Source organism: Sceloporus undulatus, chromosome 4 (genome assembly GCF_019175285.1).
Source record: "Sceloporus undulatus isolate JIND9_A2432 ecotype Alabama chromosome 4, SceUnd_v1.1, whole genome shotgun sequence".
In the NCBI taxonomy this organism is placed as follows: domain Eukaryota; kingdom Metazoa; phylum Chordata; class Lepidosauria; order Squamata; family Phrynosomatidae; genus Sceloporus; species Sceloporus undulatus.
In genome coordinates, this window is record NC_056525.1 from 222,941,915 (window position 1) to 222,960,104 (window position 18,190).

Consider the following 18,190-nt stretch of genomic DNA (forward strand, 5'->3'; position numbering starts at 1 on the left):
TTCTGAACCCACTCCGATTTTACATATTCATTCATAATTTCAGCTGGAAAAAACTTTCTCGAATTACAATACTGCAAATTGCATAGTAGCTGGGGCATTCTGAGTGATATATTCCCCAAAATTTACTTTTCCAAGACCTGAAATTTAGTTTAGCAAATGATGTTCCTTGTTATTTGTTCTTGAGCTTGTTTGGAGCTTCTAGCAGGGGAGCACAGTTATCGTATACCCTTGACCAAAGAACGGCACACTCCTTCTATCTGGGATGGTTGTCCTCTTCCACTGAGCGTGCAGCTTCGGGGGGGGACGCACATGGAGCGGTGAGGGAGGAAGGGGACACCCGCGTAGCCAGCCAGATCAGCCGAATCAACCCTGGCGATCAATGGGGTGACAGATGTCTCAGCCAGATCACCCTCACATCCTTTTTTTTTTAATTTTAATATTTAAAACAGATTTTATTTTCAAACTAAATACATACAAACATATATAGACAAACAATAATAAATTTTAAAAAAAACAAAAACACAAAAAACACAAAAAAACCATAACAAAATGAAACTTACAGTATAACACTCACCCCTCCAACCAACTCAAGCCCTCCTCCCGACCGACATCTTGAGGGGGAGAGAAGCAGGCCAGCAACAACAGGCCTCTGCCTGCAAAGAAGACGAGCCCTCCTCCCGACCGCCATCTTGCTTGTCTTTATTGCATGTTGTTCTATTTTTATTGGGTTTTTTTGAGGTTGTTTTTATGATGTGTTAATTTTTATTGATTCTGTGAACCGCTTTGATCACCTTGGAAAAGCGGTATAAAAATAAAACTTATTATTATTATTATTATTATTATTATTATTATTATTACCCCACCACCGCCCCAACATTTATCCTAAAACCAATAACTTCCATCCTCTTTGCTTGGTGTATCGCATTAAGTATCTCTTATATCCATCCTATATTTTTCATACATTATCTTATCCAGCTTTCGTTACTGTACATAATTATCTTCTCCACTACGAATACTACCCTTATTCACTTAATAATACTCTTAAATCAGATATACTTTCAAGTTAGATATCAAAAATTTTCAAATTGTTTCCTCATATATTCAAACACCAAGTCCCATTCCTGTTTAATTTTTCCTGAAATATTCCTTATAGATTTATCTCTTATTATTTGAGTTAGCTTATCCATTTCTATTATTTCTAGTAATTTCAGTAACCATTCCTCTTTCTTTGGTATATCTTTGCTTTTCCATTTTTGTGCCAATAGCATCCTAGCTATTGTTACCATATAGAATAGTTGTTTTCCATATTTCATTTCTATCTCATTATCAAATATTCCCAATAGAAAAATTTCTGGTTTCAATTCTTAACTTGATATGTAGTATTTCATTAATTAATTCTCTGATTTGCTTCCAATTTTTTTTTACTTTTTTGCAATTCCACCAGCAGTGTAAAAATGATCCTGTTATTTCCTCACATTTCCAACATTTGTTGTTTTTGTTTTTATAATTTTTGCTAATCTTTCTGGAGTTAGATACCAACGATAAAACATTTTAAACCAATTTTTTTTAAAATTTTGCGATGCTGTATATTTCAACCCCTTTTTCCAAACATGCTCCCACTTCTCCAATTGTATATTATAACCAAAGTCGCTGGCCCACTTTACCATCGTATCTTTAATAACTTCATCTTCCATATTCAGTTGTAACAATTTTCTATAGATTTTTTAAATTAACTTTTCCTGATCATTGATTAATAACATTTCCAATTCTGTTTTATTTTCTTCTTCTCCAAATTCTTTTAAATCTTTCTTTATTCTCTCATAAATCCTCCTATATGCAAACCATCCTGCATCAAATCCTATTTGCTCCAGTTCCTCTTGGGTTTTTATTTTTATTTTACCTAACTCAATTTTTATCAGTTCCCTATAGGTGAACCATTTTCCCCTTCTAATCATTTCCTTCCTATAAATAGCTTCATGCGGTGATAACCATAATGGAAGTGTATGAATAATATTTCTTTTATATTTATTCCAAACTATCATTAAGTTCCTCCTCACACAATGGTTATTAATAAGTCATTTAATTTTCTCTTTATCATACACTAGATAAGCATGAAAACCAAAACTTAAACCTTCGCCCTCTAGTTCAAGCATCCTTCTTTCCTCTAGTTTCAACCAATCCTTTATCCACATTAGACTACAAGCATCACAATATAATTGTAAATTTGGCAAAGACATACCTCCTCTCTCCTGGGCATCCTGTAACAGTTTTAATCTAATCCTTGGTCTTTTATTTTGCCAGATAAAATGTGATATATCTCTTTCCCAAATTTTCAAATTACTTGAATTAATAATGGGGATCATTTGAAACAAGAAAAGGATTTTCGGGAGTATTGCCATTTTTATCGTCGCTATTCTACCTAGAAGGGATAACTGAAGTTTTCCCCAGTTCGTTAAATCTTTTTTTACCTCTACCCATAGCCTTTTATAATTGTTCTCAAATAATTCATTAGGTTTTTTTGTTATCCGTATACCCAAATATTTTATTTTTTTACTAACTTCTATTCTAGTTTTTTCCTCTAAATCTGCCTCCTCTTCTTTCTTCATATTTTTTGTTAAAATTGCCGATTTGTTCCTGTTAATTTTACACCCCGTGTATATCCCAAATTCATCAATTATATTCATCATTGTTGCAACATTATTTTGTGGGTCTTCCAAATTTATCACTACATCATCAGCAAAGGCATGAATTTTATACTCATATTGTTTTATCTTCACTCCTTGTTTAATTTTATTATTCTTTATTCTAGACATTAAAACTTCCATTATTAACAAAAAAAAGCAGGGAAGATAAGGGGCAACCCTGCCTCGTCCCTCTTTCAATGACTACTGGTCTTGACAGTTCCCCATTAATATTAATTTTTGCCTTCTGTTCCATATAGATCTGAGAAATCCATCTTTTAAAATTAGGACCGACATTTAACTTTTCTATAATTTCCAATAGGGCTCCCCAATTAACCGAATCGAACGCCTTTTCCATATCAACAAATATCATACCTACCGTAATTTTTTGTCATTATGTCTTTCATAATATTCTAAAATATTTAATATATACCTCATATTATTTTTCATATATCTTTTTGGTAGGAATCCACATTGATCTTCATCTATCTTGTCTTCTATACATTTTTTAAGTCTTTGAGCCATAATTGTTGCGAAAATTTTATAATCTAGATTGAGTAATGAAATTGGTCTATAATTTGCTGCTTCTAATACAGTATATCCTTCCCCTCTTTTTGTAGCAGTACTATCTCTGATTCCTTCCACGTTTCTGGTAAGTTCCCTCTTAAAATATTATTCATGACTATTTGTAATGGTTCTTTTATTTCATTTTTGAAAATGTTATAGAATTCTATAGGAAACCCATCTGGGCCCAGAGACTTACCATTCTTATTTTCTTCTATTGCTTTTTCCACTTCCTCTTGTGTGATTTCTGCTTCTAACTTTTCCCTTTGGATTTCATTTAACTTAAAGAGTTCTCCCTCTTTCAAAAAATCTTTTAGGCTAATCTCCTCCTCTTGTTTTTTCATATATAATTTAGCATAGAAATCTCTAAAATATTCTACTATGTCCCCTTGTTCGGTGATTATCTTATCATCTTTCCTTATCTTTGTTATCAATTTTTTTCTCCCTTTTTTTCTTTAATTTATATGCTAACCATTTCCCTGGTTTATTGGCATTTTCAAAATATTGTTGATTTGCTTTTTTCATTTCACGTCCTACTTCTTCTGCCAATTCCAGTGAAATTCTATCTCTTAATAATTTGCACTCCATAAGTAATTTTTCATCTTTAGGGTTTTATTTGATAAATTTTCCTTCTCTTTAAGTTTTTTATTTAACTGATCCATTTCTTGATTTTTCTTTTTTCTTACTATTGTGTTTTGTTGTATTAAAAATCCCCTGATTACCGCTTTTGCCGCATCCCAAACAATCTCAATTCCTGTTCCCTTATTTGCATTTTCTTTGAAATAATTGTATATAACTGTTTTTGTAATTTTAATTATTTCTTCATTTCTTAAAAGATCAACATTAAGTCTCCATCTAAAGAAAGATTTCTCTCCTTTAATATTGTTTTTAACTTTTGTAAGCTGCCTTGATCATTTTTTATGGAAAGGTGGGGTAGAAATAAAAATTATTATTATTATTATTATTATTATTATTATTATTATCTCTCAATTTTAGTATTTGGGGGTTATGGTCTGATATTAATCTCGGCATAATCTCCATTTCCTTCAATAGTTTTGATAAAGTTTGGGTGACTAAAATCAAGTCAATCCTAGCCATCAAATTATGTCTTTCTGATCTGTGTGTATATTCTCTCGCTTTACCATATAAGTGCCTCCATGTGTCTATCAAACATACATTTTCCATTAGTCTAAAAAAGGATTTTGGTAGTTTGCCCTGTTTATCTTTTATAGGTTTTTTTTTAATTCCTATCCCATTCTGGATTAATCACCCCATTATAATCCCTTAACACAATTATATCTTCGTTATTTTTGTTCTAACATAATATTTTGCAAGTCTTCAAAAAAAATTTGCTTTTTTTTCTGTGGTGTGTAAATTCCCATTAGGAGAATCTTCTTATTATTTATTTTAATTTCAACGCCCAATATATGTCCTTTTTTGTCATTATAAATTTCCTTAGATTCTATTTGGTCCTTCACATATATTACAACTCCTTTTTTCCTTTTCTTATTTGTTGATATGTAGTTTTTTCCTAATTTCCCATTCTCAATATATTTTTCTTCCCCTTGTTTAATGTGGGACTCCTGTAAGCAAATTATTTCACATTTTTGTTTTTGTAGAAAGTGAAATCTCGTTCTTCTCTTATGTGATGAGTTCATTCCATTCACATTCCAGCTTAGTATTTTCATATATTTTTTTCACAAAACAAACTTTATTTAATTAAGTATTAGAATATATGAGGAATCAAGTCACCTATTAATAAACAAAGAGGGGAAAAATAGTTAAAATACAAAGGACAAGAAACAAGCAGACAAATACGCATGTATTTACAAGGGAGAAACCCCCCGCCACACTGATCTTATAATTCCGCTAGTCTTTCTCTGTCTCCGCCGTCTTCTCTCTCTTCTTCTGATTTATCCCCTCCTTCAGATTTTCTTCGCTCTTCTTTTTTATTTTGTTCTTGTTCTCTCGCTGTCATTTGCCTTGTTCTCACCCCTCCTTTAAATCCTGTATGGTCATGCTCTCTTGATCTTTCAATGTCTTTCCTATTCCTTTTCCAGAAATCCGCTGCTTTTTCTACCGAGTCAATTTTGTATCTTTTTTGCTTCCAAGTTAGAGATAAGCCTTCAACTTCATCCCATCTAAATGGAATCTCATATATTTTTAATTGATCTGAGAGGAAATTATAATCTTTTCTCTATTTCAGCACGCTTTTGGGTATATCTTTGAAGATTTGAATTATTCGGCCATCAATAATTAATTCCTTTTTGAAACTTTGTTGAATTATCAAATCCCTTGTTTGTTTATGCACACAGTTCACCACAATATCCCTGGGTACCTTCCTTTGTGTTGATTTCTCAAGGGAATTGTTCAGCCGGCTCCTCCACAAAATCAGCCAGAATTGGTATCAAAAATTTATAAAGGCTTTCTTGTTCTTGCTCTGGAACTCCGCGTAGCTTAATACAGTTTTGTCTCAATTTCGTTTCAAGCCTTATTATTGTTTGTTTATCCTCTCTCTCCTCTTCTTCAATTTTATTAATTTTAACTTGTTTGAACAACACTGTTCTCCAATTGTGTTAGATTACTTTCAAGATTTTCCACTTTATTTGTTATTTTCTCCAAGTCTTTATTTTCTCCAAAGAGCCTTTTATTTCTCCCATTTCTTTTTGTATCTCAGTCCTTATTTCCAGTCTCAAATCTGTTCTTAATTTCGCGTTATCCTCTTTCAGTTCCTCTTTCATCCTCCTTATCTCATCCAACATTGACAGTTCACTATATTCAGTAGGTTTGAGCACTGTATCTATAGATGGTCTTTTGGGTGGTAGAGATATAGGTTGAGTTGTTGCTTTCCTATTCGCTGACATTTCCTCTGAGTAGTTTAACCACACAGATAATATTTCTATTGGTACACAACCAAACATACAAATAATCACAGCTTAATTTCTCTATTATCTCTCTTAACCTATTCAGAGTTCTCTCTATATATTTTTTAATATATTCAATCTGTTCTGTTCTTTTATATACCTTGTTATTTGTTCTTGAGATGGGGACAGGGAAGCAAAAGTGTCATTAATTTTGGGCACCCTCCCAAGAAAATTATTTGGTGAGACAAGGGGTTTATTTGCTGCCTTATACCTGATCAGACTGTTCATCTGAGTATTGGTAGCTCTTTGGGGATGTCAAGCACAGAGGTCATTTTGATCTCTTACCAAATCCTTTCTCATATAAGAAATGCCTACAACTTATGAACATCCCTTCCAAGAGTAGCTTGCTTAAGAATACACCAGAAATTGCACAATTATATGCAATATTATTGAGCAGAAAGAGCAAAACTTGCAAAATGAAACCCGCAGATACCAGACTTTGAGTGATTTTATTTCAATTGTTTTATATTTTTCTAAACAAAAGGAATACCAAACCAAGGATCATTTTCTGTTGCCCTCCTTATGTAACTTTTATGTGCTCTGTTTCTTCATTTATTAATGGGTTTAATTCAACAATTATCAGCATGCAAAATGATTTATTATAGGATTTGCTGGGGGGAGTAGACAAATTTACTATTACCTGTTTGTTGCTGAAAATAATGTTGGGGAAAAGCTTGAAAACCTATCCAGTGTCAACAGCTATCACTTACAGTTCTGAAATGCCCATGAGGGATATATTCTCCTTTTAACTTCAGTATAGTAAGTAGTCATTCAAGAGGTCAAACAAACTTGTAAAGGACAAAAAAACCCTAAAAAAATTAAAGCACAGATGCATATTTGCAGCACATTCTTGCACATATCTAATTATAAGCAATTGTCCATTGAATTCACTGGGAAATTACTCCTTAGTGTACAGAATATTTTGCTGTAATTTGTTAGCATAATTAGTCCTGCAGTTTTCTTTCTGGGTCTATACACCTTCATGTTTGCCGGTTTCTGCCTTATGGCTATAAAAGCATTGCAACATGACCGCTCTCACACAGGCCCAATCAGCAATGGAGATCCAAGAGGGGAGATGTGCTCACTTAGAAGGAATCTGCATGCATAGCAGTTTCATTGTTTGGAGTCCACTGAACTGGCAGGATACATTTTTGATACAGGTGCAAATGTGCATCATTCATCTAGGCCCAGTAGCTGTGTGTAGCTAGAGTTGTATTAGGGACAAATATTGTGGTGCACTTTTGTAAAGTAAAAAGAGTTATGGCCATAATATACAAATGCCTTACAAATTCATGACCTCCAGTCTCAAGATTACACTGTAGAGGAATTTAATGCAGTTTTCAGTTACATAAGTGGATATACTAAGGTAGCATAAATCAGTGGTGTGCCTAGAAACCAAATGCATAAGTAGAATCCTGCTTACACAGTTGAAGAAACTATGAAAACTCTGCCAGCACATTGGTTTCCTCCACTAAAATTACACTTGATTTAGAACTATGCAATTAATAACTAAAAAGAATATGCTAACTCATGAACATTTATCTCAAGCCTGCAAAAACAGGCTAAGTACTTCTCTAGAGGGATGGTTTCAGTACCCTTCCCTGCCCTTCTCTATCTTTTTCCCATTCATTTCTGTGGTCAACCAGTCCTGGCTTTGATGCCAACAAGCTCTGCAAACAAAAGCAGCTTTACAAAATTGTACTACGTATATTTTTTTGAAGTCCATTGAGAAACACTGTAGACCAGATGTCCAACTCTGCTAACTCCATGCAACGTGAGCTGCTGCAAACAGATGGTCACATTTTCAGCCAAAAAGTCTTCTGGCCAAATGACCAGTTCTCCAGAATCACCCTACGGCAGGAACTGTTCCAGTTTTCATTAATAATTTTTTTAAAAACTATTTATACAATCAGTCATCATGTTTCTTTTTCAAAGTATATACAATATTCTCCCACTAACATAAAATATATTCAGTGGCCAAAACAATTTAGGCTGTGAATACATTTTTCTGTTTGTTCATGCAGGGGTTTAGATTATTTCATTTTAATTTTGTTTCCAGTCTTTAGGAGGGAATGTTTATGTTTCTTGTTTATTATCTTTTTATATTTTGAAACCCCTTGAAAGAGCTCAAAATAATATATATGACACCCTTCGCCCAGTTTCATTTTTACAGCAAATCCATGAGGTAATTTAGGGCGAGATTATGAGATTGGTCCAAGGTCATTCAGTGAAGCCCTGGCTAAAAGAGAATTTGAAACTGTATCTCTGCAGTCTCTATCCATCACACTATCCACTACATCACTCTGACTCCGTCAAGCTAATTGAGAAACTATCAGCACAGATACAATCCCTCTGTTTTAAAGAGGATGACATATTTAATGCAGCCTTTTACTCCTCCAGGATAGAACTGTAACTCTATAGTAAATAGTGCTGTTAAGTGTATCCACTATCCACACCCAATGTGTTTGCATTTTGTTTTGTTTTGTTTTGTTTTCAAGCATGCAAGAAGATATTTTACACTGTGTAGACTTAGGAAAAAGCATATATGGCTCCACTACATTCAATAGTCTTTAAACCAGCTATTAAGATAATTGGCAAATAATTTTTAAAGCATCTTTGAACAGCTTTTCTGCCCTCCTCCGCCCATGTTCTTCTATCACTACTGTATTAACTTTAAACTATTACTGCCACTTAAGTTACTGTTGTACTTAATCATCACAGAAATGTGGCAGAGTACAATAGCAAGTGTACACTGACCAATTGGCCTTTAAAACATATGTACCAGCCAAAGGCACCAGAATCTAATCTTGGAAGCTAAGGAGATGGGAAACCACCAGCAGATACTTGGTGCTCCAGGCTGTATTTCAGCAGAAGGAACTGGCAAAATCACCTCATAAGCCTGCCAGAAATTAAGAGGTCTTCAGAGGAGGCCCTGTTACATGTTCCAACATCTTGTGAAGTTAGGTCAGTGGATACACATAACAGGACTTCCTCTGTAGCAGGGCCTTGACTGTGGAACTCACTACCCAAGGAAGTTAGTAGGGTGGCTCCGTCTCTTTCAAGCTTTTAGCAGGCAGCCAAAACAATGCTATTCCTCAGGGCAATAAATGTTTCAAATTACTGTTTTAACTGTTTTAAAATTGGACTCCAATGTTATTTTCTGACTGCTCATAGGGAGATTTAAAGAATATTTTAATGTATTTTTAAAATATATAGAAAAATATATAAAACTTTATTTATATACCGCTTTTCCAAAATGATCAAAGCGGTTCAAAATGTTTTTTTTTAATCTTTGTATTGTTTTAAATGGGTTTTATTTGACCATTGCCTTGGGAGCCCTTGTGGTTTGGGAGGTGATACAAAAATACTTTAATAAAATATATAAATAAATAAAACCATGTTAAATTAATAGGGTTGCCATAAGTCAACAGAAGACTTGAAGGCACATGCATACACACACATCACTACTCTAAAACCACAGTACTGCATTCTGTTTTGCCATGAAAACGTGTCTGCATACTGATTTCAACTAAGGGCTGAGAACCTTTGTGGCCTTTCACTCCTAGTGTTATTTATATTGGTTTATTTATTTATTTATTTATTTATTTCTAATTTCTTCTTTCTACAAAAGAAATTGAATTCAAGGTAGCTAAGAAACATTAGAAACAAATGAAAAAGAGCTTAAATCAATAAAACATTAAAATAATCACAAAAACCAAAAATCATCGTAACAGTTCAAATAGCCAGTTCAAAGAAATGCATCTCCAGACCCTTCCTAAAACCAGTGAGAACAGAAACTAACAACACCTATGAGGGAGTACACTCTATAATTTATCAAACACGGAAATCCCTCTCCTCTGGGTGTTCACACCTCTGCAAAAGTTGGCACTCTCAAGATAGCATGTCCTGAACATCTTAAACATCCAGACAGGTTCAAAATGACACAGATGGTCACACAGATATCTCACCATTCTTTGCAAGAGGTAAGGTGGCATATAGTTGGAATCTTATTCAGGCACTGACCTGAAATATGGCAGTATCAAGTGCCTTCAGTCTATGTCCTCACCAATGACTAGATGGAAAGCTACAGTGGTTTGAACTGGCAGTGAAGAATACCTAAAACCCTTGAATGAAGAGGGGACGGAATGGCCATCTTTAGCATGTCTCTGAGTTTCAGCTGCTAGAATAGTGTCGCAGTACTACCCTTGTGTCCTCCTTGTAAGTTTTCCATAGGTTGGCCATTGTGTGAAACAGGATGCTAGGCAAAATAATTATTTATTCTGATCCAGTAGGATTCTTCTTATGCTGGAGCACCCCATAGGCTGCACAGCAATTAGTCCTTCATCTGAGCACAATGGATCAAGTGCTGATTGGGGGCGAGGAGAGAACAAATTGTATTGTGCTGTTAAAGGTTGAGGTATTATTATTAAACTCAATTTAAGCTTACTGCTACATATACAAGTGAGTCGCCTCTATGTCTGGCACAATAATATTAAACTCTGGCTATAAAAGTTGTACCAGTTTATAGAGGCCCCCTTGATTAGCGAGTACAAACACACATATACATACTCATTCTGTTTACATCACGGTCTGCAATAAATATACTGCATAAGAAACAATCCATTAACTGTGAGGAAGTAGAGAAATATTCCCAGGGCACTCCACTTCTAGTAGAAGCAATAGGAGCAGTGGCAAATGAATACTTTGGCAAGATTCATCTTCCAAGAAGGCAATTCTAGAAGTCAGCATCTAAAGTAAACACATTATCATTTGTTTCAGCCATCACTGCAAAACGCTGATACTCTGAAACTCTCTTCTCAAAAAAATTGGTTTTTCCTTCCAAAGAAATGTTCTCCATGAAATCAAAAGGGTTTTCCGCTTGAAAGACCTGTGAAAACCAAATGTATTATTAAATCGCAACTACTGATCAAAGCAATGTGACAATGCAGAAATTTCTTTAAAATTCAGAAATGACTCCTATTTCTCTGGTAGGAATTTTAATGGGCTGACATTGATATTGTACTCCATTCTTTCCTGCTGCTATTACTTCGTAACTACTTTTAACAGTTTAGTCGGTTGCTTTTCATTTATGTAAGCTGCTCTGATTGCTGTTTTATTGATTGGATATAGGATATAGATTTTTCTAAAACAAGAGAGTGTCAAGCTTACAGGTGTGCAGTGATTTGCAGTCAATATAACCAAAGGAAACTCGTGTAATAACCTGTGACTTTTTAAAAAGATGTAAACACACAGAGAGATATTCTCACACTAATTTGATTTGAGCAGGGGGTAAGGTTTTTAAATTTTTATTCTTTGGGGGTTTTTTTTTGGGGGGGGGGGGGGTTGCAAATAACAATTGAATTCCAGCATAGGCCTGAAATAGACTGAGCCCAAACCCATTATATAGAGCCATGTTTAATAAATATACTCAACCTTGGAGAAGCATACCTTAGAGAAGCCCAATTCCAGAAGTAATCTGTCAGCCACAAATTCAATATATTGTTTCATTAGAGTGCAGTTCATTCCAATCAAGCCAACTGGCAAGGCTTCTGTCAAAAACTCCTGCAAATTTAAGACAAAAAGAAAAACTTTGAGGGAGAAACACAGTACAGGAACTGAATCCCAGGCTGAGATGTGAACCAATGTGGTATACAGAGATAAAAAAGTTGGATTAACATCTGGGAGTTCTAAAGTCATATTCCTATTATGCTACAATTGTCTAAATCCAACAGAGCACTTTTGGTAACTCTAGGATTTCTGGCCCCTTTCCTCAGTAGTCCTCTCTGGCACTGAAGGTATACTGTAAAAGCAGTATGGGAGGGGGGATAACTGTAGGAAACAATAGCAATTAGCCTCCTTCCACTTTTACTGCTCGAAGCAGCTTCCACCAACATAGTGACTGCGGAAGTAGCAAAAGCTTGTTGTGTGACCATGGTATAGTCACTGTCTCTGAGTCTAAGTTATTCTATGAAATTTTTGTGAAAGGAGAGGGAAACATGTAGAACAACTAAAATCTAGCTGCTGTTCTCACCCTCAGTGAGAGAAAAGGAATGGAGAGAGGACTTCTCATCAGGCACTGGAGCCAAAGCAAGATGGGATGAAACATGCCAGTTTGCAGACACATAGGTCTAAGGGTTTTTATGCTTGCTACAATTAAATTATGTTTTAATATGAATAAGGATGTGGTGCTTGCCTGCAGTATGGTATTGTCTGTGAGGTATGTCTGTAGGTCATACATTAAGACTGTTTCATACTATTTCTTGAAATGGACACACATATAATAAGACAGATAGATACAAGAAAAAAGCAGGGAGAGACAATATGGGATAATATGGTAAATAATTCAAAGACATAGCCATGTTAGTTTGGAAAATCAGTACACCAAGGGATCTTGTAACACCTTTGAGACTAACTGAAAGAAGCTGGTAGCATGAGATTTCATAGACTTGAACCTAATTCCTCAGATGTAAGTATGCTAAGTATGCTAAGCATTGTGAATGTTCATAACCATTAAATAATCATGCATTGTCTAATATGTGTATCTGAATTAAAAGGTGGTACAGGTCCTTTTCATGGATTATAACTGAAACTACAGTGAATAACATGAGTCCATTTTTGTCCATCTTGGACTCCCATCATCTGTAATAAAGACATACATGGGTCAGAGGTGGTGTGAATTGCAGTCCAACAATATCTGGAGGGTAATACATTCCCTATACATGCCCTACACTGACTGACAGTATCTTTCCAGCCCTATGTGGAGATACTAAAATACAGTATAAGGGATAGAAACTGAGGAACATGGAAACACAAAAAACAGGAAGGAAACTGTGAGTGGAAGACAGAGAAAAGAGAAGGATTACTTATCAAAAAGGCAAAAGAGTGGCCTTGTTCTTAAAACCATCATACCACCTATGAGAAGGACATGTCTGCCAGAAAATTTTGTTTGGAAAAGCAACAGGAAGACTATTAAGATGTACTAGGTTTATTTATTTATTTATTTCTTAAAATAGTTATATCCTTTCCTGTGTCTGAAGATCTCAGGACAGTGTACAATAAAATCAGTTTAAAACAATAAGAATGATTTTAAAAGACTAAAAGCATATTAAAGCACTTATAACTTAAGACAATTTAAAACCAAATAAAACAATTTTAAATAATGTAAACTACAGCACACATGCAAATTGGGTAAAATCAATGAAGCCCTGAAGGTCTTTTTAAAAAATCCATGTTTTGACTTGGCACCAGAATGACACCAGTCAATCAGGACCTTGAGGAGCGGGTATTCCATTAAAGTTAATAAAAATTAAATGTTCTTTTTGAACTGGTTTCGTTGCCTCCAAAGCTAATTTTTTTTACTGTTACTGTATTACATAATATTCTGAATATTAGACATACAAAACTCATTGTTTCCATCATTACTATACTATATAATATTCCAAATATTAGACACACCAAATAATGGAGACTTAAGAGAACCATCCAATTACTTGATTATGCTATTACATTTATAGTAAATAATTACAGGCAGCTAAAGAAAAACAAAATAGAAAACTAAGAAATATGTATAAAACTGGCTGAGATTATTTTTAAGACCTGCAAAGCTCTACACATTAAGGGATATTAAGACATTTGGTTTTCGTTGACTCATTTGTAACTATACATTGCTTGTAAATTTCTGTATTATATAATCAAAGAGGCTTTTGATTGACGGGAGACTTGAGTAAATTATGCAAATTACCAGTAATTCTGATATAGGAAAGAAATCTCATCTGCTCACCTGTTCAATTTCAACAGCATTGACAATGATCTCTCTGACTCTTTCTTCCAAAGGTTTATTCACTAGGTACTGAAACATTAGACAGGCAAAGTCACAATGGAGACCCTGAAAAGTATGAGCAGAATGGAACTTCAGAGACCTTTAGCTTAGTTTTCTAAACAAGCAACCAAAATGCCCATATGGACACTAACACCTCTCTCACTTAAATTACTTAGGTATTTATGCTCTGACTTGAAATTGTAAGATGTGTATGCAAAACATGTTCAGAATAGCATACTTGATGTTATTCTTTAAAAACCTTTAAAATGTATTTATCTTATTATTGTAGTAGATCAATAAAAGAAAAGCAGCAGGATAAAACCAGTGGAGGGCAAAGAAACAGCAAAGCTTTCCCCAGTGGGTGGAGGGGAGCCAACAAAACCCCACAGGCAACAGCAGTAGAAGACCTACAAGGGGAAAATACTCTGAGAACTACAAATCCCAGAATCCCTCAGCTTAGAAGAAAGATGACATGATAAAGTGTATAAAAGAGATTGTACATTATAGCTGCAAAAGAGTACAGTGGGACATAACTAAAGAGCATAAAACCATGCACGGTGTGGAGAAAGTAGAAAGAAATTTTCCTCCCTTTCTCATAACAGCTGAATCTGTGGCCATTCCATTAAGCCAAGCAGTGAGAGTTTCAGGACAGACAAAGAGGAACATTTCATCACACAGTGTTAGTTAAAACTATGGAACTCACTGTCACAAGATGTAGTGATGGCCACCAACTTGGAAGTTTAAAAAGGGATTGCACAAATTCACAGGGGATGGGATTATCAGTGGCAACTCGTCCTGATGGCTAGTATACAGGATCTCTAGTACTGGAGGAGACTGTTTGAGAATACAAGCAGGAGGTGCTATTATGCTCATGTTGTGTTTGTGGACTACCCACAGAAGGGAGGTTGGGGGGGGGGATCTCCTAGCATCTGCTAGCAATTTCTGTTTGGACAATTCAGCTTAACCTCATTTTAAACATTACCACTCCCTGTGCATTACTTCATCTCTGCTAATAAGTTCATTGGAGAAAGTGAGACCCGGCATCAGCCCTCTCTTCTTGAGCCAAAATATAGCTGCAAAAGCACCAGAGAAGAAGATTCCTTCAACCGAGGCAAAAGCAACCACTCTCTCACCTGTTTTGGAAAAGAGGGTTTAAAAAAAAAAGGCCTGTTAGTCATACAATCAAAATCTGTCTTCAAGGTGCTATAGACATAAATTTTAAACCAGTGATATAAAAATTCAGAACCACATATGGGGAATGTGTGGGATTTCAGATGGTGATTAGTTACTATTCCCACATCCTTCTTCACTGACCATACTGGTGGAGGTGAATATATGAATGGCCATAGGCTTTCCAGCTATTAAATGCCCTGAGAGGAAATTTCAGGAAACCCAGTAATTACTTCCCTCTCCCAGTGACAGCGTAACCAGCTGTAGGGTAGAGAGATGGAGATATGTATCCCCTGAGAACATCTTCTCTAACCAGGCTCCCATTTCAGAGCAAAACATACAGAAGTCATAAGGAGGAACCTACTGTCAGTCCCAACTAGAGTACACTCACTAAGCCAATAGGATGGACCAATGTACTGACTCACCATTCAACAACTGGATGATGGTGTTTGCTAGAACTAGCCAACAGTATTCATATCACAGGAACCAGGACCTAACTGTAGCAAGGGACCATTTTGTTAGATAGCCAGATACTATTCAAAGCTATCTAAGTACAGTGAGCCTGCACCATATGTGGGCTTGTTATAGGCGGCTTTCAGCTTATAAAATAGAATATTATGTATGCCTATCTCAAGTCCACAAGGATGCATGAGATGCCCACATGCACAAGTGAGAAGACAACAATTTCAGTGATTAGTGCATTCTGATCTTTATTCTCCCACTTTCTCTAATGAGAGCACCTTTCAGCACTGAGGGCATTCTCATAAAAAGTTATGGGTCCTCATTAATGATATGGTGTAGACCACACCATTCCTTGCCCACACAACCTCAAAAGAGGAAGGCAAGGCAATCAAACAGTAACCATAGGCTGTAAGTAACTACATGTCCCTCCTTCAGGTTCTTCTCTTCCTACACAGAGAATAAGACTAAAGTCTCATGAGAAGACCAGTGGCTCTATTCTCCTCTTGTTTCTCCTGTCCCTTGCTTTCTACAGCACATACTCTTCATTTTCAGGTAGTATATGAAATGGAAGAAGTCAGGGGAATTGTTATTAGAGTGCTGAAAGACCATTTCATTCTCCTTGGAATAAATATTCTCCTTTTAAAAAAAAAACACAGGAACACACTCCCGAAATAAAAGCAATTCATTGAGATCCACAGTGGCTACCCCCATTTCATTTATAGCACATGAACTAGCAGTCCATCATTCAAACATCCATTACCAAATGTGGCTTTCCTGTCTCTTATCCACCTTAGGGCCCAGTCTGCTTTCTTCTTGACACATGGCATTGTTTCGATAGCATTAAATAAGAAGTCCCTAGAAAATGAAATGAAAACATATTAAACATTTGGGGCAAAGTATCATACTTATAAAATAGAATATTATGTATGCCTATCTCAAGTCCACAAGGATGCATGAGATGCCCACATGCACAACACACACATACCCCTGAACATATCAAGAGCCATACCATCATTGCATAAGGTTCTATTGCAGTTGCCACCAAAAATACAGCAGCAATTGCAGCAGTGATCAAGAACATAGGAGGTTGCCAGAGGCCTAAATCTTATTACTAATTCCTAACTAGAATAAACCCAATATACTGCAGAACTGTGTCAACACCTGTGCAAATCTTATTGATTCAATGGTTTACTCTAGCCAGAACTAACAATTGAATTTCTGTTTAGAGCATCACTAAGGCATGTGAGCATGCAAAATGTTCCAGTTTTGGGGATCTATGCAAAAATACATAAAAGCAGTTGTAATTCTGGCAGAGAATTCTATAATTAAAAAGAGAAAGCTAGATGCAATCTGTGGGCCACATGGTACCCACTGCTGACGTACATACACTGGCAACCCAGAAGGGTTTCCAGTCTAAGAAAAGCAGGGCCATTTACACAACCACATCTGTGGGGCAAACTATCAGCCTTTAACAATGTCATCACCAACCAATTCAGAAGATAGTGTTTTCATGTAAACATACACAAATGGTAAAACAGCAGTCTCTGCATCTTGACTTTTTCAAAAATCTGCCATCAAATGATGAGACAATATTAATTCATTTCATATGAGTGACTGCTGAGTGACTCACAATATAAATGGCAAGAATATTTCGTTTTAGCACATAAAGAGGAAAGTCACACCATCATGAGTGTTCTAGTTCAAGCATAGCCATTATTATTATTATTATTATTATTATTATTATTATTATTAACCTTTATTTATATAGCGCTGTAAATTTACACAGCACTGTACATACAATCTTTTGATTAGACGGTTCCCTGTCCACAGGCTTACAATCTAAGAATACAAAGCCACTGGTGGACCTCATCATGAAAGAGAACAGAAACCAAATACCATATATCCTTGTCCAGGTTCTGGATTAAAATCAGGCAAAATTATCAAATTAAATATATAAGCTAGAATCACTGCTAACGTAGTCATCATTTTCTTTGCTTCATCGTTTACATCCTTTTTTACGAGCCTTTATGTTTCACGCTCAGCTTATCCATGGGTCATTGCAAATTCTGTATTTCTGTAAAAATTCTGTAAAAACCTGCACTTGATTTATCCATGACATACACAAAGTCATGGTAATGAAATACCTAGTTCCTTCACAAAAAGTCCATCCATGTAGTGAGCTACACTTTTAGTCAACATTTTTAGTTGGTTCATGTTTATTCTGGGATTGAGCATGAATACTGTGCAAAATATAATAATTATTACAGAAGTCTGTGTTCCAAGAATTACTCTATACAGCTGATAAAGAAGTGCCTTAAAAATTTTGGCAGAATCTCTGAAGTTCACAGAAAAGGCTGGAGCTGAATAAATATTTAGAAATTAAGAGACAGAGCTTTAGTGCTGTGCTTGACTTCTACACCTATTTTCACAAGAAGCAAATATATGCAAACACTTTTAATTGGTATAAATCATACAGATTAGAAGTGTCAGTCTTTTTTTATTTTGGATTGTACTGGTGGAAAATTTTGGGTTTTTAAAACATTGTTATTTTTAAGCACAAAACCAAATAC

General features: G+C 35.3%; 1 protein-coding gene across 3 annotated transcripts in view; it reads right to left on the reverse strand.

The window, feature by feature from the left end:
• Positions 1 to 6,599: 6,599 nt before the first annotated feature.
• The window catches only part of RRM2B (ribonucleotide reductase regulatory TP53 inducible subunit M2B), an 82,293-nt gene continuing 70,702 nt past the window's right edge, over positions 6,600 to 18,190 (reverse strand). For 2 of the 3 annotated variants that reach the window (XM_042462495.1, XM_042462498.1), the window contains exons 5-9: positions 16,381 to 16,475; positions 14,988 to 15,121; positions 13,950 to 14,054; positions 11,618 to 11,731; positions 6,600 to 11,057 (exon numbers count right to left, since the gene is read on the reverse strand). In XM_042462495.1, coding sequence (XP_042318429.1) covers positions 10,905 to 11,057; positions 11,618 to 11,731; positions 13,950 to 14,054; positions 14,988 to 15,121; positions 16,381 to 16,475 — 601 coding nt within the window. In that variant the 3' untranslated portion in view covers positions 6,600 to 10,904. The remainder of the gene's footprint in view (positions 11,058 to 11,617; positions 11,732 to 13,949; positions 14,055 to 14,987; positions 15,122 to 16,380; positions 16,476 to 18,190) is intronic. The other variant, XM_042462497.1, reaches the window with a different exon arrangement.